Consider the following 26,524-nt stretch of genomic DNA (forward strand, 5'->3'; position numbering starts at 1 on the left):
GCAAGAGCGGCGTTTGAGGGTGGCAAGTGAGGCGACCACCACAGGCCCCATGCCTAAGGGGGCCCCACTTTTGAGGTCCACGTGTCCTGTTCGAGTGGATTTATCCAGTTATATTCTCAAGTTGTATTTTGATAAAGTCCGGGTGTTATCATGCAAAAATTTAGCTGAATACTGTAATGAGAAAATGTTAAAATTGTTTTTATTAATTTAGTGCGCAAGTTTATACAGTCCACACATACCAGTAACAGTGTTTGACATAACCGGCCCCGTGTGGGGTTGGTCAGCCCTAGGCCCAACACACCCCTAAGGCTGCCTCTGGACTTGAGTATCATCAGCATAGCATTGAAACTGTCAACATCTGATAATGGCACCAGGAGGAAACATATCAATAATAATGAGTAAGGCACCAAAACCAAATCCCTGAATAACACCATGAGACCGACAGGATGGGTAGTTAAAGCGTATTTGCTCTTTTGCTGTATGTATACTCTTTTGAAACCTTCCCTCAGTAAAGCAAGCATATCATTCTAACATACATAAAATAACTTCTTTAAATATCTGTCTTTAGTGCTTTCATATCATCGTTTGTCACCTTCTCTTCAACAATCTATAATGAGGCTCTTATCTGATGACTTTCAGGGCCTGGCAGAGAGATAGATGTAATGACTCTCAAATAGATTCAAGCCCACTTTCTCTGTAGTCATAATTGAGTTGTATATGCTGTACATGCATTTTATTAACTGAAAATGGATATGACATAGAAAGCAAAAGAGAATGGAACAATACGGAGGGCACAAGATGTAAAAAATCAATAACTTTCTTTGACATATAGTAGAAAAATCCAGAATATCCAGAGAAAACCTTAGAACATTCACATCTACACAAACAGTTGGCTGACTACTTCATAGCAGAAGTTTCTAGGGTGCATATTTAATTCTTAACAGAGTATGTTTTATTTTCGAAATGTCTGTCAAATTTGTTTTGAAAGGCATGTGAGGAGGACAGAAGACTATTAAATGTCAGAAACCATTCTTCCACATCCTTGTGAACTTCAGACTTGATGCTGTTTTTTGTATGTTAAAAGTGCCTGAATGAATCTACTAGATAACAATACCTAAAAATAATCATCAGGGACCCTACCTACGTGACCACATTCCACTGTGCCAACAAGCCAAGCACTGTATGGGTGACATTTCTGTTTGAATCTGTAGATGTTAGTCTACGTCTCAAAACTCTAAAGGGAAGGTTAGCTTTGTTGACTTGCGCTAATGTCGGCGACCCAGTAGCCTTTCTTGGAAGCACCCCAATTGTGTGGATAAAAAGAGTTTTTAGGAAGTTTGAGTTTGTTTTGTTTAGAATAAAAATAAATGTATTAGTGATGCCCGGGTTTCCCACAGCTTGCATTACCTCCGTGAACCCGGGATATCAACAGTAATTAAAAAGGGAACAGACTGGACAATGACACAACAAGAATAGATGCAAGAAACAACAAATCAATGTTCAGAAGTGCAGTGCAGATTCAATAAATAAATAATCCCATAAAAACAAGTGCTCTGTGGAGAATTTAAAATCCAATAAATAGATAAAAAAAACTCCAAGGAAAAACCAATCAGGATCAGTCTTTCTTTATTCTCCAGTGCTTCTCTTTCACCTTTGTCTAGCCCTACTCAGTGTAAGTCCTTCTCTGACTCCCTGTCCCAGCCAGACACAACTCTGTCTGTTACCCCTCAGCATCCAGGAGCCTTGTATCTCCCCTGCTCTCAGCTGTGCAATAGGCGATGGTCTGGTCCTTCCCTGGAGCTCCCCTCACTCCGCTCCTTTTCAGGGTTTCCCCACATCTGCTTTGCCACCTTCTTTCCACACTGCTTCACATTTAATCCTCCTCTCTCAATTACTTTTTTTCATTTTTTTGTCCTTTACTTCATCTATCCTGGGTCAGGCTCCTTTCAGGCACCTTTGCAGGTGAGCTCAGTCTTATAAACCACAGGACAGGAAACCATGCAGACATGAACAGCCAGTTTCCCCATTAGTGATACCAGGGACACCCGGCTTCACATCCAAGTGCACCTACACCCACTGAGCCTGAGCACATTGTTTTTATTCTATACATTTGCACCACCACGGACCTCTGCCTTACCTCACCACAGCATTGGACTATGAGGTTCAAGAAACAGTGCAGAAAACGAATCATCTAAATTTAAGCAGATTTCTCCCTGTTGAAATTCCTCAATGCAAATTATTATCCCTTTCCTTCTAAACTGGAAGGCAGCCATCAAGAACTTTATAAAATAGTGTTATCATGGTGATGGGCGAGCTCAGTAACTAGTTAACTGCAAGTAAGTGTGCTTTTATGATGGATTTTACCAAATACAGAAACACTGTAAGCCATTCACTGAGGGTGTGAGCAGCTTATAGACAGTTGTGTATATAGTATTCAAACCAGCACTACTCAAAGTCACAACACACCTTTACAGCCATTATGGAAGTGCAATGAGTTCAATTAAACAAATTGAGACTAATCAATGATTTAATATAGTGATTAGTGTATGAAAAAAAGCATGGAACCTGTCAAGTAATGACAAAGCCAGATGGCAACCCCACTAGAGTGTGACAAGCCCAGCAGTGCTGCCTTTTTATTCATTCTTCACAGCTATCATGCTGGTAGATTGTTCTGTATCTAACTTTCAGAACTACATGTCAGCTTGTACTGCAGTCATTTTACTCATTTTATATACTTTGAAAAGCTTGATGAATGAGGGTAAGGCAGGATCACGCTCTCCTTCAGCATACCTAACACCATAGTGCACCATAGTGCACGTTGAGGCCTTGCATCTGTGCTTGTGCCATTTCCAAAGCATATTCTCTCTCCTCATTTCTTTTTCCAGCTCCATATCCACCATGTTTACCCCTCAAAAGCATCACTCCTCTCATCCAGTCTTACCATCATATCTGCGCTAAGGATAATTCGCTCTTGCCATCCCTTACTCTCTGAATCTCCCTTTCTGGTTCTCCCTCTAAATGTCTCCTTCTCTTCTTCTCAACATCCCAACTGAGGTGCATATGCTGATATTATCTTCACAATGTAATTTCCCAATAATAATCTTATGTTAACTAATTGACCCTCCTAATTTCTCTCACCATTTCTTTGATTTTGTGATCCACCATAATATACTGTATTTTAAAAACATTCCCTAGCTCCGTAGGACATGATGACTTCCATTTTGTTTCATGCAAGGTCTTCTATTCCTCTCTTCTCTAAAATATCCACAATTTCTATTACCCTACTTGTCAATAATCCTACATTCCAAGTGCTGACCGTAGTGCTCTGATGTTTTACTCATTTCATTAATCACAGTCCTTCATGGTATGCCTAGTCCAGTTCGGACACATTAATGGAAGTCAACCATATCTGTCCAACAATTAGTCATTGAAATTCTCCCCGTGTCTGCGTGGGTTTCCTCCCACAGCCCAAAGACATGCAGGTTAGGGGAATTGCTATTTCTAAATTGGCCCTAGTGTGTGATTGGTGTGTGTGTGTGTGTGTGTGTGTGCCCTTGGATGGACTGGCACCCTGTCCAGAGTTTGTTCCCTGCCTAGCGCCCTATGCTAGCTGGGATAGGCTCCAGCAGACCCCTGTGACCCTGTTCAGGACTAAGCGGGTTAAGAAATAACTGACTGACTATGGCCACTTGACAATGGGGAGGAGGAAAACAAAAAACCCTAGTCAGGAACATCCCTAGAGAAAATAAACCTAATAAAATTGTTAACAAGGAACATCAAAGACAATGTTACATATAGTCCTGAAAACCTTAGCCAGGTGGCTGCCCAAACTCTCCTGGGTGCTGTTTACTAGAGTCTATGCTGGGCTGTCTAATCTGATGAAAGAACATTTCCATGTGATGTGCTCCCAATATATGAGATGACCTTTTCGACAGGCAGAAGAACAGTTTGGCAGTAGAGCAGTGGCACCAAGTGCTGCATTAGCAAACAGAGTAGAGAATCAGAACAGAGTAGGGTTGGTAATGGTTTATTAATATTGTATTATTTTATTGTACAAATGACTAATAGATAGATAGATAGATAGATAGATAGATAGATAGATAGATAGATAGATAGATAGATAGATAGATAGATAGATAGATAGATAGATACTTTATTAATCCCAAGGGGAAATTCACATACTCCAGCAGCACCTTACTGATACAAAAAACAATATTAAATTAAAGATTGATAATAATGCAGGTAAAAACAGACAATAACTTTGTATAATGTTAACATTTACCCCCCCCCTCCCCCCCCCGGGTGGAATTGAAGAGTCGCATAGTTTGGGGGAGGAACGATCTCCTCAGTCTGTCAGTGGAGCAGGACGGTGACAGCAATCTGTCGCTGAAGCTGCTCCTCTGTCTGGAGATGACACTGTTTAGTGGATGCAGTGGATTCTCCATAATTGATAGGAGCCTGCTTAGCGCCCGTCGCTCAACCACAGATGTCAAACTGTCCAGCTCCATGCCAACAATAGAGCCTACTTTCCTCACCAGTTTCTCCAGGCGTGAGGTATCCTTCTTCTTAATGCTGCCTCCCCAGCACACAACGGCATAGAAGAGGGCACTCGCCACAACCGTCTGATAGAACATCTGCAGCATCTTATTGCAGATGTTGAAGGACGCCAGTCTTCTAAGGAAGTATAGTCGGCTCTGTCCTTTCTTACACAGAGCATCAGTATTGGCAGTCCAGTCTAATTTATCATCCAGCTGTACTTCCAGGTATTTATAGGTCTGCACCATCTGCACACAGTCATCTCTGATGATCACGGGGTCCATGAGGGGTCTGGGCCTCCTAAATCCACTACCAGCTCCTTGGTTTTGCTGGTGTTCAGGTGTAGGTGGTTTGAGTCGCACCATTTAACAAAGTCATTGATTAGGTCCTTATACTCCTCCTCCTGCCCACTCCTGATGCAGCCCACGATAGCAGTGTCATCAGCGAACTTTTGCATGTGGCAGGACTCCGAGTTGTGTTGGAAATCCGATGTATATAGGCTGAACAGGACCGGAGAAAGTACAGTCCCTTGTGGCGCTCCTGTGTTGCTGACCACAATGTCAGACGTGCAGTTCCCAAGACGCATATACATATATGACAGAGATGCAGTAAGCACAGCTAACCAGCAGCTCTACTCAGGGTATGCCATACTAAAGTAGTGAGTTTTCAGCCTGGAATTAAAGCTGAGATGGATGGGCATCTTCTACAGAAGCATTTCACAGCCTGCTTGTACTGCAGTCTTTCACTCATTTTGGATTCTTTGAAAAGCTTGAGGATTGAGGCAGGTTCATGCTATCCTGTTCAGCAAAACTAACGTCATAGTGCACCAGAGAGGCCTTGCATCTGCGCTTGTTACTCTCAGCATTCCCAGTTAGTGTCTGCATATCTTTAACCTTTACTGCCTTCTGTGAGCTTCTTTAGATAAAGCTTCTCGTTTCACTGTAAGTCTTGCTCTTGCTGTGTTTGTGCTGGCTACGGCAGTGTTTTGGCCTTTAGCAAGACCTTTACTAGGCTCTGTAGTTTATTCTTGTCAGGATGTACGAGCTCTTGCCTGAAGCTGGCTCACATAATCCTGTATTTGTCTGCAGAACTGCATTGGACATGCACTCTTATTGTACTAAAGCTCTCTTGCTTTGTCACTAATTGGGTGTCTTATGGTTTTTTTTCCTAATTCCACAGCAGTTATCTTCTCTTTTTTTCATGCGTTATTGATGTGTACATATATAAATAAGTGAAAGACATCCAAGGCACAGTGACTTATCCATATTAATAATGCAGAAGTAAAATGTTATGAATGTGTAAAGAAAAAATGTAACAATGATTTCTGAGCACCGCTGGGTTGACCTTTGTCTCAGAGGTTCATCTGAAGCTAATGTTTTAATTAGCAGCATTGCCTGCAATTGACTTTCTAATTCTGTTGGCCATGCTGATTCAATTTTAGGCGCTTATTCAATTTTATTAATGCTTTCTGAAAAAATTACAGTGCCACAGAAAAGATCTGTTCTTTCTACATAGGGAGCATACCAGATGACATTAAAGAATGAGTACGCAGGAGCGATAAATAGAGAGGGTGGCACAGAAACATGGCTGTAGGACTTTCATGTGGGAACTGAGCAGAATTGAATTATGTGGCATGATTTTTTTGTTGTCTGTCACAGGGCCGTGGTGGCAAGGGAAGTATCTACGTGTGGGCTTCGGGAGATGGGGGGAGCTATGATGACTGCAACTGTGATGGCTACGCTTCGAGCATGTGGACCATCTCCATCAATTCAGCTATCAATGATGGCCGAACTGCCTTGTATGATGAGAGCTGTTCCTCAACCCTGGCATCCACATTTAGTAATGGCAGGAAGAGGAACCCTGAAGCTGGAGTGGTGAGTCAAGACTTTTTGGAATGTTACAGACAAAAGCCACAAAGCAATTAGTTGCAGGCAGAATTTTTATATAAAAAACTTGATTTTATTGTGGCGACACGGTGGTGCAGTGGGTAGCGCTGCAGCCTCACAGTTAAGAAACCTGGGTTCACTTCCCGGGTCCTCCCTGCGTGGAGTTTGCTCCCACAGTCCAAAGACATGCAAGTTAGGTGGATTGGCAATCCTAAATTGGCTCTGGTGTGTGTGTGTGTGCGCGCGCCCTGCGGTGGGCTGCTGCCCTGCCCGGGGATTGTTTCCTGCCTTGCACCCTGTGTTGGCTGGGATTGGTTCCAGCAGACCCCTGTGTTAGGATATAGTGGGTTGGATAATGGATGGATGAATGATTTTATTGTAACACTATATCTTTGGTTGTCAGACTTAACGATTAGGTTATGATGTTAAATACTTGGATTAGAAAAGCAAAGAAAAGTGAAGAATTAAAAGCAATAGTGCAATGGCTTATACAGCACAGTGAAAACTACCTGCCACCAACACAAGTGCAACTGCCATTTGATTTTGATTTGATACACTTTATTAAATTCCAAGGTGAAAATGTTTTTTCACGTGAACCTTTAGTGGTCAGAGTGTGCAGGGTCAACCATTATACAGCAACCCTGGAGCAATTTACAAGTTAAGGGTCCAACAGAGTAGGATCCTTTCAAGCAGATTTGAATTGGCAACCAACCAGATACCAGTGCAGATCCTTAGCCACCCACACTGCCACCACTCCACCATTTGACTAGTGGGAAAATTCAATGGTGGCACACTGGGCATCAGTGTTTTAGTTTTTTTTTTTTTTTTTAATTTTATTGAGTTTTTTAAAATCAAATAACATTCCATACACATAACTCAAGTTTTACAAAAAAAAAAGGTTTTAAACAAATCAAACCGCAACCCTGAGAAAGAGAGCTAGGCCAGTATAGTAAAAGTTTATGCTAGTAAAATAAGTAAATATATAAATTAATAAATGAATAAAGGTAAATGGAGTAAAACAGGGGAGAGAACCTGCTTCCTCAATTTAAATGCTTATTCTAAAATGTTATTGATTAGAATCTGCCAGGTTTTTAAAAAGTTTTGTACAGATCATCTAAGTGCAAATTTGATTTTTTCTAATTTCAAATAATATAAAACATCAATTACCCACTAACTTAAAAGAGGAAAGTTAGGATTCTTCCAGTTGAGCAGGATAAGTCTACCTGCCAGTAGTGTAGTAAAGGCAATCACAGTTTGTTTGTCCTTCTCCACTTTAAGCCCCTCTGTGAGCCCACCAAACACAGCTGTTAATGGGTCAGGAGGGATTGTGACTCCAAGGCTCTCTGAAAAGCATTTAAAGATTTTGGTCCAGAATGATGTTAATTTGGTAAACACCCAAAACATATAGCACAGTGAGGCCAGAATTTGATTGCAGCATTCGCAGGTTGGATCTTTGGAAACATTTTGGACAATTTTAAACTAGAGAGATGCGCTCGATATATAATTTTGAGTTGAATAATTCTAAGCTTTGCGCATATGGAGCTCGAGTGAATTCTGCCCATTGCTACTTTCAATTCCTTTTCTGAGATGTTAAGTGAGAGATTCTTTTCCCACTGTACTCTGGTCTCTGATCTTTGAAAAGGAGGGACTGTAAAATGGTTTTATATATTGCTAAAAATGCCATCTGAGTCCTCAAGACTGATCAATATTTTTTCCGGCATACAGGTAGGTGGGAGGTGAGGAAAATTGGGCAGGTTCTGTTTAACAAAGTTACTAATCTGAAGATAGTGAAAGAAATGTGTTGCTGGAAAGTTAAATTTGGAATGTAATTGTTCATAGGCTGCAAAGACGTTGTCTATGTACAGATCTCTAAGTGATTTAATCCCAAATGTTTTCCAGACATTAAAAACTGCATACGTTTGAGAGGGTGGAAAAAGGTGGTTTTTGTCTAGAGGTGCCACAGATAAAAGCTTCCTTATCTTAAAATGCTTCCTACATTGGTTCCATATTCTGACTGAGTGAAGCACAATTGGGTTGTTAGTATATTGGCGATGACTTGTACTTATTGGGGTACAAAGCAAGGAATATAAAGAAGTACTGCAGGATTTTATTTCTATTGCGGACCAAGATTGTGTATGTTTATCTATTTGTGTCCATGTCCAGGTTTTTATAGTTTATATGTTTGCTGCCCAGTAATAAAACTGAAAGTTAGGTAGAGCCATGCCACAATCCTACTTAGGTTTTTGTAGGGTCGCTCTTTGGATATATGGATGTTTTGAATTCCAAATAAATGAGGTTATGGTTGAATCTAATTTCTTAAAAAATGATTTATTGATGTATATTGGAATGTTTTGAAGTAAAAAGAGAAGCTTAGGAAGGATATTCATCTTAACAATGTTTATTAATATCTATCTATCTATCTATCTATCTATCTATCTATCTATCTATCTATCTATCTATCTATCTATCTATCTATCTATCTATCTATCTATCTATCTATCTATCTATCTATCTATCTATCTATCTATCTATCTATCTATCTATCTATCTATCTATTCTTCCAGCTAAAGTGAGATGAAGGGTTGACCATCTATGCAAGTTTTAGTTTTAAAAAAGAAAATGCACATTTCATCAGTTGCCTGGTGTTTTTAGAATGTTATTTTTAGCATCTCTTTCACTGACTGTTTGCCATGATCAGTGTGGGATTGACAATGTGTTTATGTGTTCAATGACGAAGATGAGCATGTGACGTCATCATGACTATCTTTATTAAGCTACTCCGGTTACACTTCAGCATCCAAAAAAATAAAGTGCAGATTTCATCTTGAGAAAATAAGTTTGAAATGTTCTGGCAAATAATTCTTGGATATTTCCACAGTTGAAGTGCTGGAAGGGTAAATATTCACTCAGAGACACGTAATGGGTCCGTGGCAGGAATTGAAGCCCTGACTTTTTAATTTACACTGCTACTCAGTAATTGGGTCAGTACCTATTTGAAACAGTGCCTGTTACTGTAGAACTTACTCTTTCCTATAAGCAGATCCAGGTGTACACGGTGATGCACTCTTCATGTGGTTCTTGAACACATTGTGTGTTTTATTCATTGAGTGGCCTGATTAAGTCAAAATTGTTCTAATGAGTACACAATATTGGGGTAAGGAAGGCGCAAGTTTCAAGGTAAGGCTGTTATACTCACTGATCAGGGCAGTGGTACATGTTGATTAGCACATGTAAGCAAGAAGATCTCTGTACTTTATGACCATACTGACCCAATGAAGTTGTGACCCTACAGTCTTTTTCTTCCTTTGCTAGGGCTCAGTTGCCTTGCCAGTTGCCTACCTTTGCCTATCCTCCATATCGTCCTATTCCCTTAACCCCTCCCTCTCATATCTCTCTACACACAGCCCCACTGCATACAACCTGAGCCTCGGTCTCCCCCTGGACGTTCTCCATGTGACAGATCTTTTCCTGACTCTATCAATCATCTACACCATTGTTTTTCCTAACCCAATGCCCATACATCTCCATCCAGCATCTCTGATTTTCTCCCTGATGCTTACCACTCCTGCCCTTCTCCTAATCTCTTCATTCCTCAGTCTGTCTCTCATTGAGACACCCAAAGCCCACTTCAGCATTCTCTCTTATTTAACATTTTATCGATTTTATTAAAAGCAAATAACATTCAATTCAAGCAAGTCAAATTTTACAGAACTAAGTTCAAGTCAAATCAACCACTTCAGCATTCTCATTTCACTTCTCACAGGTTCTTCATTTGTTTTTCGTACTGCTAGTATTTTCACACTGAGGTTCATTTAACTACTTGCATTGGCTTGTTAAACAGATCTTTAACTTTACTTTGCTTGGCATCCTTTTATCTCCTTGTACTTTCTGCCATCTTTTCCATACTGCCTTTATTCTCTCACCTATTTCTGCTTTAAACATCCCCCTCACTGTTATAACCGGTCCATTTAAACATCTCTACCTTCTTCATGTCTAAGCCCACTTTATCCTGTATTAACAGTCTCTCCCCTCTCCTGCTATCATGAACCATGACTTCCGATTTTACAGCCCTTCTTTCAATCTTGCTTGTGCCAAGGCCCCCTGCCATTCAATTGTCCTTCCTTGTAATTCTTCCTATGACTTTGCTCGCTCACAGGGTCACCACCATATAACAATTCTTGGAATTCAGCCACTCCTGATACTCTCACTAAGTGCATCCACCATAAGGACAAAGAGGAAAGGGATAAGAGCCAAGTCTTGATGCTAACCGACTTGGACATTAAAAATTTCTGTTTCTCCATATGCAGCTCCAACTGTTGTTACTGATCCTCATATATCATTTTAACCAATCTTTTCAGCTTTTCCAGAACTTTCCTCTTCCTTAGACACCAAAGCACTGTATCTCTTGGGACACAAAGCCTTATTTTTATCTAAAAGTGCATAATATTGCTTTTCATTTTCTTCTAACCTCCATCTCTGAAACTGACACATAATAAATGTATAGTTTTTCCCATTTAAGGAACCAATACTTCATTTTATTGAAAGAAAGAAAGAAAGAAAGAAAGAAAGAAAGAACTAATGAACAAATGAATGAACGAACAAACTAATGAACGAATTAACTAACTAACTAACTAACTAACTAACTAACTAACTAACTAACTAACTAACTAACTAACTAACTAACTTACTTACTTACTTACTTACTTACTTACTTACTTACTTTATTGTTTCCTGGGGGAAGTTTGGCTTTTTACAGAAGCTCATTAAATAAGTAAATACACATACACACACACACACACTATTGTCTCAACACACAGTAGATTGACAAAAAAAGAGAAAGAAATCTTCTGTCTTGGTAGTCCCAGTCCCACTGAGGCCTTATGCAGGCATGTTGCTTTTGATACAAAGGACCCCCGTAGGCACACTTCTGCTGAATGATTTGTTGGCTGAAATTCCTCAGTGTTGGTGTGTCAGAGAGAGGATGTGCAGCATTGTTCATAATGGCACTCAGTTTTGTTTTAATTCTCACCTTTGCTGTGACCTCCAGGGGGCCAAGAGTATGTCACATAAATGAGACTGCACTTTTAATTAACTTGTTGATTCGGTGGGCCTCTCATGAAGTCATGTTACCAGCTCAGCACAACACAGAGTAGAAAATCACATTGGCCATCACAGAGTTATAGAAGATGTGAAGGACATCGCTACTTACATTAAAGGAATGCATTCAAATAAGAATAAATAGGCATATCAGCCCTTTCTTATATTGTTCTTCTGTGTTATGTGACCAGTCCATTGATATGTCATTGATGTGGACCCCCAACTACTTGCTGCAGTACACCACCTTTACATCCACTTCATGAATAGTGTACTGGGCGTAGAGGCTCTTTGGTACAATGAAAGTCAATAACCAGTTGTTGGTTTTGGTGGTGTTGAGTTGCAGACAATTCTTTCTGCACCAAGAAGCAAAGATCTTGTATGATTACAAGTCCTCTTAATGTTTCTGATCCTTTCATTTTGGTATTTTTGTAGTAGTAGGGTGATGTACAGTGTTTACCATTATGGATGTAATGAGAAATTAAGCAAAATGACACTTTTTATTAGATAGCTGAATAGATCACAATACGCAAGCTTTCAAGGCAGCTCAGGCCCCTTCTTGAGGTGAGCTGTAGCGATTAACAGTTTCATGAAATGTTCTATTAACTTAACCTCATAATAGTTTCCACAGTCTCTCTTGTTTTTAAACAAAGAAACTAGGTCACCCTTTCGTCTAGTCATTCCAAAGTGCTTCCACCAGTTCCAGGAGCTAGTCCTCTCCATCTTCCTCCAATGCTTTCAGCATCATGTCAGTACCCCTGTGGGTCCAGGAGCTTTTTTTTTTTCTTCCCTACACTTCAATTAACACCTTCTTATTTTCAAATCTTTGCATTTCCATCACTGGCCCTTCTATCTTTCCAACAACTGTATGTCAAGTTGCTCCTGTTGTTCTCTGAATTTAATAGTTGCTCATAGTATTCCTTCCATCTATTCTTAATAACTCTCATTTTTCAGGATATTTATATATCTGTCCTTCAAATTACACAGCCCCTTTCTAAATCTTGTTTTTCTTATACAGACATCTTTCTCCTTCAGTTTCCAATTTCCCATATAGATCATCTTCTGCCCTTGTTCTTGCTATCGTCACTGCTCCTTTTGTCTTTCTTTTTGACTCATTGCGTACAATACAATACAATACAGTTTATTTTTGTATAGCCCAAAATCACACAGGAAGTGCCACAATGGGCTTTAACAGGCCCTGACTCTTGACAGCCCCCCAACCTTGACTCTCTAAGAAGACTAGGAAAAACTCCCAAAAAAACCTTGTTGGAAAAAATGGAAGAAACCTTGGGAAAGGAAGTTCAAAGAGAGACCCCTTTCCAGGTAGTGCATTTATTATTTATTATTTATTTATTATTTATTGAGTGCATTTATATGCTCTTTAACAATCTGGTTATTCACAGAAATCTGGTTTGCAAAATGCCATGTAAACCCTTATTCTGGATAGATAGATAGATAGATAGATAGATAGATAGATAGATAGATAGATAGATAGATAGATAGATAGATAGATAGATAGATAGATAGATAGATAGATAGATAGATAGATAGATAGATAGATAGATAGATAGATACTTTATTAATCCCAAGAGGAAATTCACAAAGAGTTAGAGAAGCCTGGTTATTGGTCTCTGAGAAACCTGGTTAACAGAAGTCCATATCTCCACAAATAACCCAGTTACTTAGTCATGTGAGTTCTTTGTAGTGTGCACATGTCCATTGCACTCTGTTTGCTTGCTTAGCTTCACACACACATTCAGTAGCTACGGGTAGAAGCACTAACAAGATCAACTTCCTGAATCAAAATCTCAGACTATCACACTATTCCTTCTCCTCATTGTAATAACTTGTCTCAATATTTCTGAAACTGCTAAATTTACGTTGATGAGATGAACATAATCTTGGCAGCACAATCTGGGGCGCAGCAGGGTAACTCTCCCATCATTCCTTTCATCGTCAAATCCATCACCAAAAGCCTGTGCTTTTTTAAGGCCTTCTTTAATATTACTTTAAAGTTCACAGCACACTTTCTGACAGATCTTCTCATCAGAATGTAATCTACCTGACTTTGAAGTCCACCGCTCTTATAAGTTATCAGATGCTACTTCACATTCTGGAAGCAGGTGTTCAAGCACATCAGCCCAAAACTCAGTGCCATTTCCAAAACATATTCTACCTCTTCATTTCTTTTTCCAGTTCCATATCCACCATATTTAACCCTCCTTATGTGTTACTCCTCACTCCCACTCTAACAGTCATATCTGCCCCAAGGATAATCCATTCTCTTTGTCCTGTGTCCCATTTGCTTTCAGGTTTCGTCTTTAAATGCGTCCTTTCTTCTTCTCAGCATCACATTTGAGGTGCACAGGCTGATATTATCTTCACAATTTAATTTCCTCAATAATAATCTTATGTTAACTAATTTATCATCGACCCTCCTAACTTCACTCACTTTATCCCACACAATTTCTTTGATTCTGTGATCCACAATAATACAGTATATTTTAAAACCATTCCCTATCTCCCTAGAACATAATCCCTTTCATTTTGTTTCATGTGAGTACTTCTGTTCCTCTCTCTAAAACATCCACTATTTCTGTTACCCTACATGTTATGAATCCTACATTTCCCAACTTTAGTACTCTGATATTTCATTCATTTCATTAATCACAGTCATATCCATCATGGTATGCCTAGTTCAGTTCTGACACCAATAAGGAGATCCCAGCTCATGTCACGTATAGGGCACACCAAAGCATTTCTAGCATTGTTATACTCATTTGGCAGAGCTTACAATTTGGGATCAAATTTTATTTAGTTTCAGTTCAATTCAATTTTTTTGTGCATAGTTCTCTTCGATGAGTGCAGACACAGTGTGCTCTGTGACAAGTTCTCAGGTAAAACTCAAGTATAGATTTTACAAATTACTTCATTCAGAACTAGTACACATAAATACACAGATTTCTTTAAACCCAAAGTAAAAACTGATTAACGTAAATGAAAAGCAGCCATATCTGTCTAATAGTTAATCGTTGAACCATGGCCAATGGAGGAAAGGAAAACAAAAACTCAAGTCAGCAACATCTCTGGAGAAAATAAACCACTGGGGTTGTTCACAGTCAATTGTAAGAAAGAACATCAAAGGCAAAGTGAGACATAGTCCGAGTCCTGGAGATCTTGGCAAACTAGCTGCCCACCCCATCCTGGGTGTTGTATGCTCTAAAGATTAAGTTGCCTCTAAGGAGAGATAAGTAATATTTACATGTAAGTAAGAATTTAACCTTTCTCTGTCCATGTGACAATAAGGAACCCATAAGCCTACGTACAATACACCAATCAGCCACAACATTTAAACCACTGACAGGTGAAGTTAAGCACATTGATTATTTTCTTAAAATGGCACCTGTTGTGGGGTGGGATGTATTTAGGCAGCAAGTGTACAGTTGGTTTTTGGAAGTGTTGGATGCAGGAAAAATAGGAAAGTGTAAAGATCTGAGTGACCTTGACAAGGGCCAAATTGTAATGGCTGAATGACTGGGTCAGTGGTTAATACCTACCAAAAGAGGTCTGAGGGGGTACAACATGTGGACCAGCACCAAAGGCTTATTGATGCTTTTAGGGAGTGAAGGTTAGCCCATTTGGTCCTATCCCACAGAAGAGCTTCTGTAGCACAAATTGGTGAAACACTTAATGCTGGCCATGAGAGAAAGGTATCTGAACACACAGTGCATCACAGCTTGCCATGTATAGGGCAGTGCAGCCACAGTCCATTCAGTGTGCCCAAACTGACCACTGTCCACTACTGAAAGTGCCTACAATAGCACATGAGCATCAGAACTGGACTATGGAGTAATAGAAGAAGCTGGCATAGTCTGGCGACTTTTAGATCATGTGGCTGGCTGGGTACACTTGTGTCATTTACCTGGGCAAGAGATGGCAGCAAGATGGACTATGGGAAGAAGGCAAGTTGTTAGAAACAGTGTGATGCTCTGGGCAATGTTCTTTGGGGAAACAATGGGTCCTGGCATTCACGTAGATATCACCTTGACTCATATCACTTACCTAAATACTGATGCAGGCTACGTACACCCTTTCATGGCAACATTATTACATGATGGCAGTGGCCTCTTGCAACTGGATAATGTGCCCTGCCACACTGCAAAAATTGTTTAGGAAAGGATTGCAGAATGTAACAATGAGTTCAAGGTGTTGAACTTGGCCTCCAAATTCCCCAGATCTCAATCTGATCGTGCATCTGTGGGACGTGCAGGAAAAACAAGTCAAAGTTCATGGAGGCCCCACCTCACAAATTACCGGATGTAAAGAATCTTCTGCTAATGGTTTCGTGCCAGACTCCAGAGGACACCTTCAGAGGTGTTGTGGAGTCCATGGCTCAATGCGTCAGAGCTGTTTTCGCGGCACAATAGTAGGCGGGTGGTTCTAATGTTGTGGCTACTTGGTGTATGTGGCTACCAATATATTATGCTATTGACAGAATCAGGCACGGCAAATACACTCCTTGTGCTCATGAATACAAACTTATACAGCACACAATATTCTTTTAAAATGTGTCTTTATTCCACAAATTTATATTACAATATGAGTTCTTAGGGCCTCCGCAGCCTCTTCCGTTTGACTCTGGGGTGCAGTGCAGAATCCTCTTTTTTGTGTGGCTGTGTTGTTAGTCGTTAGCTATGGGCGCGTTGTTGCTTCATGTCTTATTCACGTTAGTTGAGCTCTTTCGTTTTTGGACCATGACTCCTTCATTCGCGGTGGATCAGACTTCGCTTGCGGTTTATGAGACGCGCACTTTCGGTGCCTGCGCACTATGTCTCATGGTCCCATCGCCGTGTACCTGCGTCCATGCCTTCCGGTTTACCATTCTCGGTTAGTAATATGGATACTTTTGGCCAGATCCTAAAATAATAAAATATACACATAGATCAATGCAAAACATATTAAGTTTTAACCCTGCGCCATGTCACTAACGACAAGTTTGTTGGGTATCTTGGTTTTGATGGGACCACCTTATTGTGTGATAATCCTGCCATTCACCTGCTGTTTATGAACTGTCACAAGAGCGTAGGCAGGCATCCAGTAAGGCAGCTACTTATAGTACAACCAACCAAGCATATAAAATTTCACATCACCATGATTTCAGTTTTACATAATCTTTTAATATTTAGTAGAAAGAGGGAAACAAGAACCAATCTATAAGGCAGTGTTTCCTTCTAAAGAGTGCCTTTCTAAGTGAGGATAACCAAAAGAAATGCTATGTTGTAAACAATACAATGAATAGTACCACAAATAGTGTGGTAAACAAGAGGCCTGCAGATACGTGGCAGCTGTCCAGCCCATGAGTCAGAGCTCTCAAAAATCTGAGGGCAAATTGTGGAGAGGAGAAGAGACAACATTCCAGTTTATTTTAGTTAACTAAACAGTAAATCTGTGAATGCTACCATTAATTGTTGTGGATTCCCAGCACAGTCACATTCAATGCTCACAGAATAAGAGTTCTGGTAGGGTCAGCATTTTTTTTTGTCACAACGCGATGTGTCACCTGTAGGTGACTATAGTGAGGAGGGATGGGGGGAGCAAGCAGCGTTTTATTAAGAGAGAAGCTGAATGATAAGTTATCTGTGTAATTAGCTGAAGCCGCCGAGAAAGGCCAGTGCTACAGCATGTTGAATATCCGCTCCGTGCTGTGTTGCTTTATCAAGTAAAAGGTGACTCAAGTGTTTAACATTACAAGGAAATATCAGTGCATCTGCAATAAATGAGGAAAAGGGAACTGAATGGATATTTATTATCTTGACAGCTCTGAAATGTAAAAAGTGAGGTGAGCATCATTTTATTATATTTCTCTCCAAAGATGACATTCTGATTTGCTCTTTTCCGTGCATGGTCTGACAGATGTATCGGTTTTGCGGAGCCAAACAACCCATCATGTACATCTGGGTGACATTCCAGACCCCAAGGGGCAATGAACCTTATTCTCCTTTTTTTATATCTCCATCTTGGTTGGCATGATATGAAGCTCCTGTTGACCTGTTGATCTGTCAGCTCCCATTCACACTCCTGGAGCTTCCAGAGAGAAGTATGGAGTATATGAGGTGTGCTGTTTTAATCTTCATTACCCTTTCATTTCATTTGCTTATCAAGTTATGAATAATGTCATCTTTCTAAAGATCGTGACTTTTGAGACAAAACCAGACACAGAGTCATCTATGTAGAGTCTGCTGTATTTGATCCATGCTTCAAATGGTGGAGAAGTTTAAAGAAGAGCTTGATTCTGAGAAATTGTTTTGGGGGGATGAACCCGCATCACACACACATTCGCACACACACGCACACACACGCACACACACACACACACACACATACACACACACAAGCACATCGTGATTGAATTCATTGCCTTTAAGTCAGGCTCTTTATATTGAAGAAATGGAGGTGTAGTTGCAACAGTGGACCTTCTGAATCTTAACCTGACTTAAAGAATCTGCCTCAATAGTATTTGTTAGTGGTTAAAATTGAATGGACAGAGAGCATGGCAGAACTTGGAAGAATCCAATTCCCTTTCTGATTATTGTCAATGTTTCCTCCCTACCATTTACACATTTATTTTCTTATCTGCTAAATGAAGTAGAGTGTCTAGGGGAGCCAGAATCCATTCTGCCCTCAAAAGGACCAATAGAAGGTACCAATCCCTTACAACTTCCTTCAAATGCCCGAGGGCAGCTCATATTTTTCTATCTGTTCTCACAAAGGTCTATAGGTGCACAGTAGAGTCCATCCTTACTAGCTGAATCAAATCTTGGTATGGCACCTGCTCTGCTCATGACCGTAAATCACTGCAGAGTTTGGTGAAGGTGGCACTGAATATTACTCGCATCGAATTGCCTTCTCTTTAGGACTTGTACAACACTCGCCTGTCTCAGAAAGACAAACAGGATAGTTAAAGACCTCAGCCATCATGCATAGCTGTTTTTCTCACAGCGTTCTTCAGAACTATTGGCACTTGCACTAGCAGGCATAGGGAGAGTGTCAGATCAGACGCCAAACACCAGATAAAAGTCCAATAATAATATTTATTATTAATAAACAGTGCACCAAGCACCCTTTTCTCCACAATACTCATAAATAACCAATAATACAATCAATAATCAATTCTCCACTCTCCCAGACACGTTGCCACCCTTCCACCCAGCTCAGCTCAATCTCTGGGATTTCCCATAGTCCTTTTATAGTCTGTGACCTGGAAGTGCTTCTGAACCCTGAATCCATGTGACTTCCAAGCACTTCCGGGTCAGATCAAAAAGTCTTTTCATTCCGGAAGTACGTCATTCCTCCTATCCATGTGACTAGGACGTACTTCCGGGTTATAGGGCACGTATGAGTCTCTGGGCCTCCCTGCGGCGTCCTCTGTTGGCCCTCAAGGTATCTAGCAAGGCTGTAAAGGAAAACTCCACTGTCCATGCTTTCCTGTTGGCATTCAGGGCACCTCTATACTGCATGGAGGGCTCCACCTGGCGGCCTGGGGGTAATGGCCGAGATGACTGGGATGATATATATAGTGGTCGTGGAAGGTATTACACTGGATAAAGCCCATTGTGGCACTCCCTGTTATTTTGGGCTATACAAAAAATAAATCATTGTTGTTGTTGCTGTTGCTGTTGTAGATTCATTGCTGTTGTAGATTCACATAAATGTTGGGACATCAACCAGGTAACCCTGCTTAATCAATCAAGCAAAAACAAATGCGTACAGTGCTCAATGGCGCGCCTAAATCAAGCAAAGGATCATTTCAACCATCTTGCAATGGATCTGGATTGGAGCTCCGTCTCTGTCAAATGTCACTCCACAATGAGGTGCCACCTTCTGTGAGTATATATATATATATATATATATATATATATATATATATATATAGTCCTCCATAGGAAGGAATATACTGTATGTAGAAATATATAACCGGAAGGGGCGGGGTCAGTTGCCCTTATTGGGCAACTTCTCTGTGCTGTGTAGGACAGAAAGAGATGATATCGTTGAGGACAGTGCCCCCTCCTCTCCCAAGATGGTATTTCTTATCAGGGATGGTGATCCTCAGGCACTCAAGTGTAACAATGTATATCTACTTGATAATAAAACACTAAGGTCTGTGTTTCCAGTCTCTCTAATTGGTCAGTTTGCCTTTGGTGACATGATAGAAAAAGATGTAAAGATGTATGAGGCACACAGAGACAGTGACCTTCAAAAACAGCAGGAATAAAATGAGGAAGAAAATGAGAAAGATGCCCCAAAAATAATGACAGACTCTGAGACGTAAACTTTACAGGAATGCTCTTCAGAAAGGGAACGCCGGTGAAGAGATGTTTAAACACACATGAAATATGGATGAAAGGTGGTGAAGGTACATCCAGAGCAAGAGATAGCAAATATTTTTGAGTTATATATTCACGGCATTCGTAGTCTGTGTCACAATCTGATTGTATGGGTGGTTACCTACCAGGTAACGCTTGTGGTTGGCCAGCAAGTCTGCTAACATCCGCCACATTGCCCTCAGTTGTGAGAAGCAGATCATAGAATGGTTGAAATAGTTTACTGTCAAATAATGCAAAGAGTACGCAACACGTGTTTCACCCTAATTCTGGGCTCATCAGGCATACACACTCACTGCACTCCCTCTCGGGAATCGAACCTCGGACGTCAGCGGCGAAGCCCCTAACGTTGCACCACGGCGTGTGGTTCGTTTATTTGACAGCATGTAGATCGGGGTAATTACATTCACGGCATTCGTAGTCTGAATCACAATCTGATTGTATGGGTGGTTACCTACCAGGTAACGCTTGTGGTTGGCCAGCAAGTCAGCTAACATCTGCCACGGTGCCCTCAGTTGTGAGAAGCAGATCATAGAATGGTTGAAATAGTTTACTGTCAAATAATGCAGAGTACGCAACATGTGTTTCACCCTAATTCTGGGCTCATCAGGCATACACACTCACTGCACTCCCTCTCGGGAATCGAACCTCGGACGTCAGCGGCGAAGCCCCTAACGTTGCGCCACGGCGTGTGGTTCGTTTATTTGACAGCATGTAGATCGGGGTAATTACATTCACGGCATTCGTAGTCTGTGTCACAATCTGATTGTATGGGTGGTTGCAGTAGAGTGTGTACGCCTGATGAGCCCAGAATTAGGGCGAAACACGTGTCGCGTACTCTTTGCATTATTTGACAGTAAACTATTTCAACCATATATATATATATATATATATATATATATATATGTTATACAGTATCTGACAAATAATACAAAGAGTACATGACACATGTTTTGCCCTTATTGTGGTTTTATAGGTGTACGCACTTTTGCATCGGGGGATTGAACCGCGGACATCAGTGCCTGAGGTGAAGCCTCTGATGTTGCAGCATATTTGCTTATTTGACAGGGTGAAGATTGGAGTACAGTATTACCTAATAGTTAACCACCTAATAATCAAATTGAGATTCAGAACTAAGAGTGTAATACTATGATCTTCACCCTTCGCCCAACATTCAAAGTTCAATCCCCATAAGCGGAAACAAAAGAGTGTACACCTGACAAGCCCCAATAAGGGTGAAACATGTGTTGTGTATATACATGGCAGATACTGTATCACATATCTATGATCTGCTTCTCGTAACTGAGAGGACGTGGTGGATGTTTGCCAACTGGCTGATCAACCACAGGCATTACCTGGTAGGTGACCACGTAAATAATCACATTGCAATTCAGAATGTAATATATATATATGTGAATTGCAGCCTAAGTTGCCTGTTCTTAGCTGACAGGAGTGTCTCCTGCTGCTGTAGCCCATCTGCTTCAAGGTTCGACATGTTGTGTTCAGAGATGCTCTTCTGCACACCTCGGTTCTAATGAGTGGTTATTTGAGTTACTATTGCCTTTCTATCAGCTTGAACCAGTCTGACCATTCTCACCTGACATCAACAAGGCATTTTTGCCCAGGGATGTGCCGCTCACTGGATATTTTCCCTTTTCTAGACCATTCTCTGTAAACCCTAAGAGACTGTTGTGCATGTAAATCCCAGTAGATTAGCAGTTCCTGAAATACTCAGAGCAGTCTGTCTGGCACCAACAACCACTCCAAGTTCAAAGTCACTTCAATCAACTTCCTTCTTCATTCTGATGCTCGGTTTGAACTTCAGCAGGCTGTCTTCACAATGTCCACAGACTGAAATTCATTGAGTTGGTGCCGTGTGATTTGCTGATTAGATATTTGTGTTAACAAGCAGCTGAACAGGTGTACCTAATAAAATGTGCAGTGAGTGTATATAAATTGCATGTTATGTATAATTTATTTATTTATCTATCTATCTATTTATTGTTTATGTTGTATTTTTGTTAAATGTTTTGAGTAGACATGCAAGTGATAAATTCATTGTACTTTGTAGACATGACAACAAACGTGACTTGACTTGAGCAGTTCCACACAAGTCTCCCTCAATCAATTTACTGAAACTATCCTTCCAGAGCAGATTCATGGTTAGCTGTACCCCGTCTTGGCAGCGGTGGGCACAAGGCAGAGCCCAGTCCTAAGGAGGGCATCAGTAACTCCCAGAGATCACACTCACATTGAGTCACGCCAGACCAATTTAGAGTGACCAATTAACTGCCTTTGAGGGAGGAAGGTTGGATCCTAAACCCATGTAAATGTGATGAGCGTTAATGTAGAACTGAGTCTCGTGGAAATCCTGCATGCCACTAGACTAGTGCTATAATAAATGCTCCCTGAATGCCCCCTTCAATTATTTGTAATTTGCAGGTTTTCATTTGAGCCTTTATTCGAATGCTCTTGAAAATAGCAGGACATTAATTGCACATTCTACTAATGCAGTAAGTACACTATACGTTACAGCGCGCATAATGAGCTGCATTTTCAAGTGAACCCTCTACTCTAATTGTCTGCTGCTCCATTCTAACTGAGATGCTGGAGAGCTGATTGTAAGAGATGATTTACGCTTCTGCTGACATTTGTCATCTTTTTCTTTATCACCGCAGGCTACCACCGATTTGTATGGAAACTGCACCCTGCGCCACTCAGGGACTTCAGCTGCTGCTCCAGAAGCAGCCGGGGTGTTTGCCTTGGCCTTAGAAGCAAAGTAGGTATCTTCAATAGCACAGAAAAGTTGGCACCTGGTTCAAAAATATGTATGATGATTGTAATTAGGGAGTGGCAAAGCAAACAAAGCTGTAAAAAGGGATTTAAACTTTCGGGCTGTGACTCAGTATTCTAATTGTCAACAGCCGACATTATTTGCTCAGTTTTAGTTTGCCCTCCATCATCTTCCATGGTAGACATTTCATGTTGGTGACAGCACCTCTGTTGTTTTCAGTTCCTGTGGGGCATGGTGTGGTGTCACTCTGTTACAATATCTGCCATCATATGCTCCACATTCGGTGAGCTTCATCATCCTGTTATTGGCTGTACAACCACATTCAATGTGTGCACCTTTAGAGCTCAAACTGGCTAACCACCTTGCCTCTCTCTCATATACTGTATAAAAGACACGGTTCTCTTCTGGTTAGATGTGATGCAATGGCAGAGACTTAACAGTAATGAGCATTCATGTGTCAAAGAGGCAGCACAATGACATTAAAGCCACCTCTAGGGTGTTTGAAGGCCAGGGTGTTCTCTTAAACTTTGGAAATCGAGACATTTGTTATTTGGATCTGTTGATATACTCACCTACTCTCTGTCTGATGTGACTTGCTGCTCATAATGCTCTCGGCAGAGATTTTTTAGGTTAATGGACACTAGTTCCTCTAACCCATGAAAGACTTTCTATTGGCTCACAGGTAATTGTCTATGGTCTGCCACAAGGTGGAGCTGGTCACATTTATGTAATAACAGATGTGGCCTATGGGGTGCACCGGACCCCAAACCCCAGACACAACTACACAGGGACAGTCCTGTGTTCAACCAAAGGTTATTTTTAGTTTCAAACAATATCTTTGACAAGCTTTGTTTCCTTAGTGATACACCATTCTATTCCATTAGATAGATAGATAGATAGATAGATAGATAGATAGATAGATAGATAGATAGATAGATAGATAGATAGATAGATAGATACTTTATTAATCCCAAGGGGAAATAGCCAATCCAATCCTTTTCAGTTTCTCACATACGAAGTATAGGGAAAGTATTGCAATCATCCAAAAATTCGACCTTGAGGTTTTGATGAATCTCCGTGTTTCAGACCTCCCTGAGTCCAATTTACTCTCTCGTAGGGAAGTATTGTAATCGTCCAAAAATTCAATTTCGAGATTTTGATGAATCTTAACGTTTTAGACCTCCCTGAGTCTGAAAATACCATTTTTGGAATTATATTTCTGTGTCTGTCTCTGTGTGTGTGTATGTAAACACGATAACCTGAGAACAGTTTCACTTAGGTCAACCAAATTTTGCATACAAGTATTAAGTACAAAATGTAGATTTCTATCAACGTTTGAGCTATTTCCACTAACCGGAAGTGGTTCTTTTTTATTCATGCAGCTGCAGAGTCCAATTTATTCAACTTTACTTTTATAATATTTGTTAAATATATTATTAATTTGATTTTATTTGTTGTTGATGGTTCATGAATGTACATAATATAAAAATATAATCATCGTCTTGCAGTTTACTCCTCAAATATCCATTCCCATACCTGAGGAAACGAGAAAGTCTAGGGGAGATCACTCCCGATTTTTCTTGTCTCCTTCACTCTTCCCAGGCAGGTGCTGTGCAAGTTCTCTGCCGACGCCAACTCTCTGAGCCAAGTAAAGTGCTCTCTTTTAACTTCTGGTGCTTAACCTATTGCCTCCAGGAAGCACTTCCATGTCAGGCATAACCACAACGGTCCTTGTACCGTGATTATCTGAGAGCCCCCAGGGCAAGCCCATGGAACCACAACCCTCATGCTTCCCTACAGCTATCCATAATGGAGCTTGACAGACCGAATGCTGCCACCCAGTGCACAGGGGGATGCTCTGCCCATAGCAGACTGTCGCCCATTGTGTTGTCCTTCTCAGTTCCCAAGTCTTTCCCACTGTTAGAATGCCAGGACCTAAGTAGCTACTGAAATTTTCTTCCACATCCAGGTCCTGGCATGGAAAGGAGATATTGTCACTCCCTTCCTGACCTTCCATTATCCATACAGGCTTCATCCCTCACATAGACAAGAAGGTGAAGGGTAGATCAAAATTCAAAGCAAGGTTCAAAACTTTAAAGGAAGTGAAAGGTATAAGGTGTTCAGTTGTTAATCCAAAATCAAAGTAGAAATCTCAAGTACTAAAAATCATAGACTGAGAAATCACTAACAAATATTCACTCCCCAAATTCTTTGCGTTCTTCTCTGTAAACTCCAATACCCGGCAGTGAATTGGCAGTGAGGCATGAGTTGCAACCCCTGAAATGGCAATGACATGCAGCGTCTGTGGAAAAGCATTATATGTTAGGGAAGCTGCAAAATATTTTCAGCTATCTTAAAGCTACTTCAAAACACAAGATTAAATGTGGTATTTAAATTCCTTGAGTGTCAAAACCACATCATAGATGTATAACTTTTATTCAAAAAAATGAAGGAAAAAAAAACTGCTGATCATAACAGCCTATCCTTCAATGTTTCTGCTCCTAAAAGTTAAACCATTTATCACAAGTCCTTACAAAGTAAAAGCACTGAAAGAAGAGCAGAATCAGCTATAAAAAGCACTCTGTTCTTGTAAGAATGTGGGGTTGCTGTATGCGCTTTAATTAAAAATGACACTGTAACCTCAAAAAGGGGCATTCATGAATGCATCCTCAGTGTGTCCACCATTGTTGTGTGCGTGCAATATGTAAGTTTCGGAAAATTTTCCTCAAGAATTTTCTAAACATAGAGAAGAATTTTCGGTTCTGCAAATTTTGTCAGTTCAGGTCCTGAAGCATCAAGGCATCAGCACACCAATACACTTCCACCACCATGACTGACTGTTGCTATGATGCTCTTACTGTGGAATGTTATATTTGGTTTTACTTCAGTTTTAAGTAACTGATGTTACAGGCTTAATTTAAATTTGCTCTCCATCACTTTGTGTATGCTTACATGTGTTTTCTGTTTAGGCCATAACTGTCTCACAAAGGTAGCAACAGTGTATCCTAACGGCACTGGACAAAAGGATGGATGGGAGAGAAGTCCATAACATACACAGCCCCACTACCGCATTTTCTCCAGGGAAATGATCTATCCATCTATTATATAGTGCCTCTCTAGCCACCGTAAAAAAACTCACATTGTTCTATTGTGGTGCTGAGGTGTCACCCACTGCACTTGGGTCCTAATCCAGGTGGTTTGGTGTGTGATGGGTGCAACAACGGGCTGTCAGTGCAGGCTCCCAACCTCTCCTCCTCCTCCTCCTCCTATCTATCTATCTATCTATCTATCTATCTATCTATCTATCTATCTATCTATCTATCTATCTATCTATCTATCTATCTATCTATCTATCTATCTATCTATCTATCTATTATATAGTGCCTTTCATATCTATCTATCTATCTATCTATCTATCTATCTATCTATCTATCTATCTATCTATCTATCTATCTATCTATCTATCTATCTATCTATCTATCTATTATATAGTGCCTTTCATATCTATCTATCTATCTATCTATCTATCTATCTATCTATCTATCTATCTATCTATCTATCTATCTATCTATCTATCTATCTATTATATAGTGCCTTTCATATCTATCTATCTATCTATCTATCTATCTATCTATCTATCTATCTATCTATCTATCTATCTATCTATCTATCTATCTATCTATCTATCTATCTATCTATCTATCTATCTATCTATCTATCTATCTATCTATCTATCTATCTATCTATCTAAGAACATTTACCAACAATTTAGCAATGTACAAACTCCACTCTGATTGTAGGTAGAGCATAAAGTGAGATAGGAACCATTGTGT

At 40.3% G+C, this 26,524-nt stretch overlaps 1 protein-coding gene across 1 annotated transcript in view; it reads left to right on the plus strand.

The window, feature by feature from the left end:
• Positions 1 to 26,524, plus strand: part of pcsk2 (proprotein convertase subtilisin/kexin type 2) — a 176,405-nt gene that overhangs the window by 136,001 nt on the left and 13,880 nt on the right. The window contains exons 9-10 of the mRNA XM_028820415.2: positions 6,195 to 6,410; positions 22,576 to 22,676. Coding sequence (XP_028676248.1) covers positions 6,195 to 6,410; positions 22,576 to 22,676 — 317 coding nt within the window. The remainder of the gene's footprint in view (positions 1 to 6,194; positions 6,411 to 22,575; positions 22,677 to 26,524) is intronic.

This window comes from Erpetoichthys calabaricus, chromosome 15, assembly GCF_900747795.2.
Source record: "Erpetoichthys calabaricus chromosome 15, fErpCal1.3, whole genome shotgun sequence".
NCBI classification, from domain to species: Eukaryota; Metazoa; Chordata; class Cladistia; order Polypteriformes; family Polypteridae; genus Erpetoichthys; species Erpetoichthys calabaricus.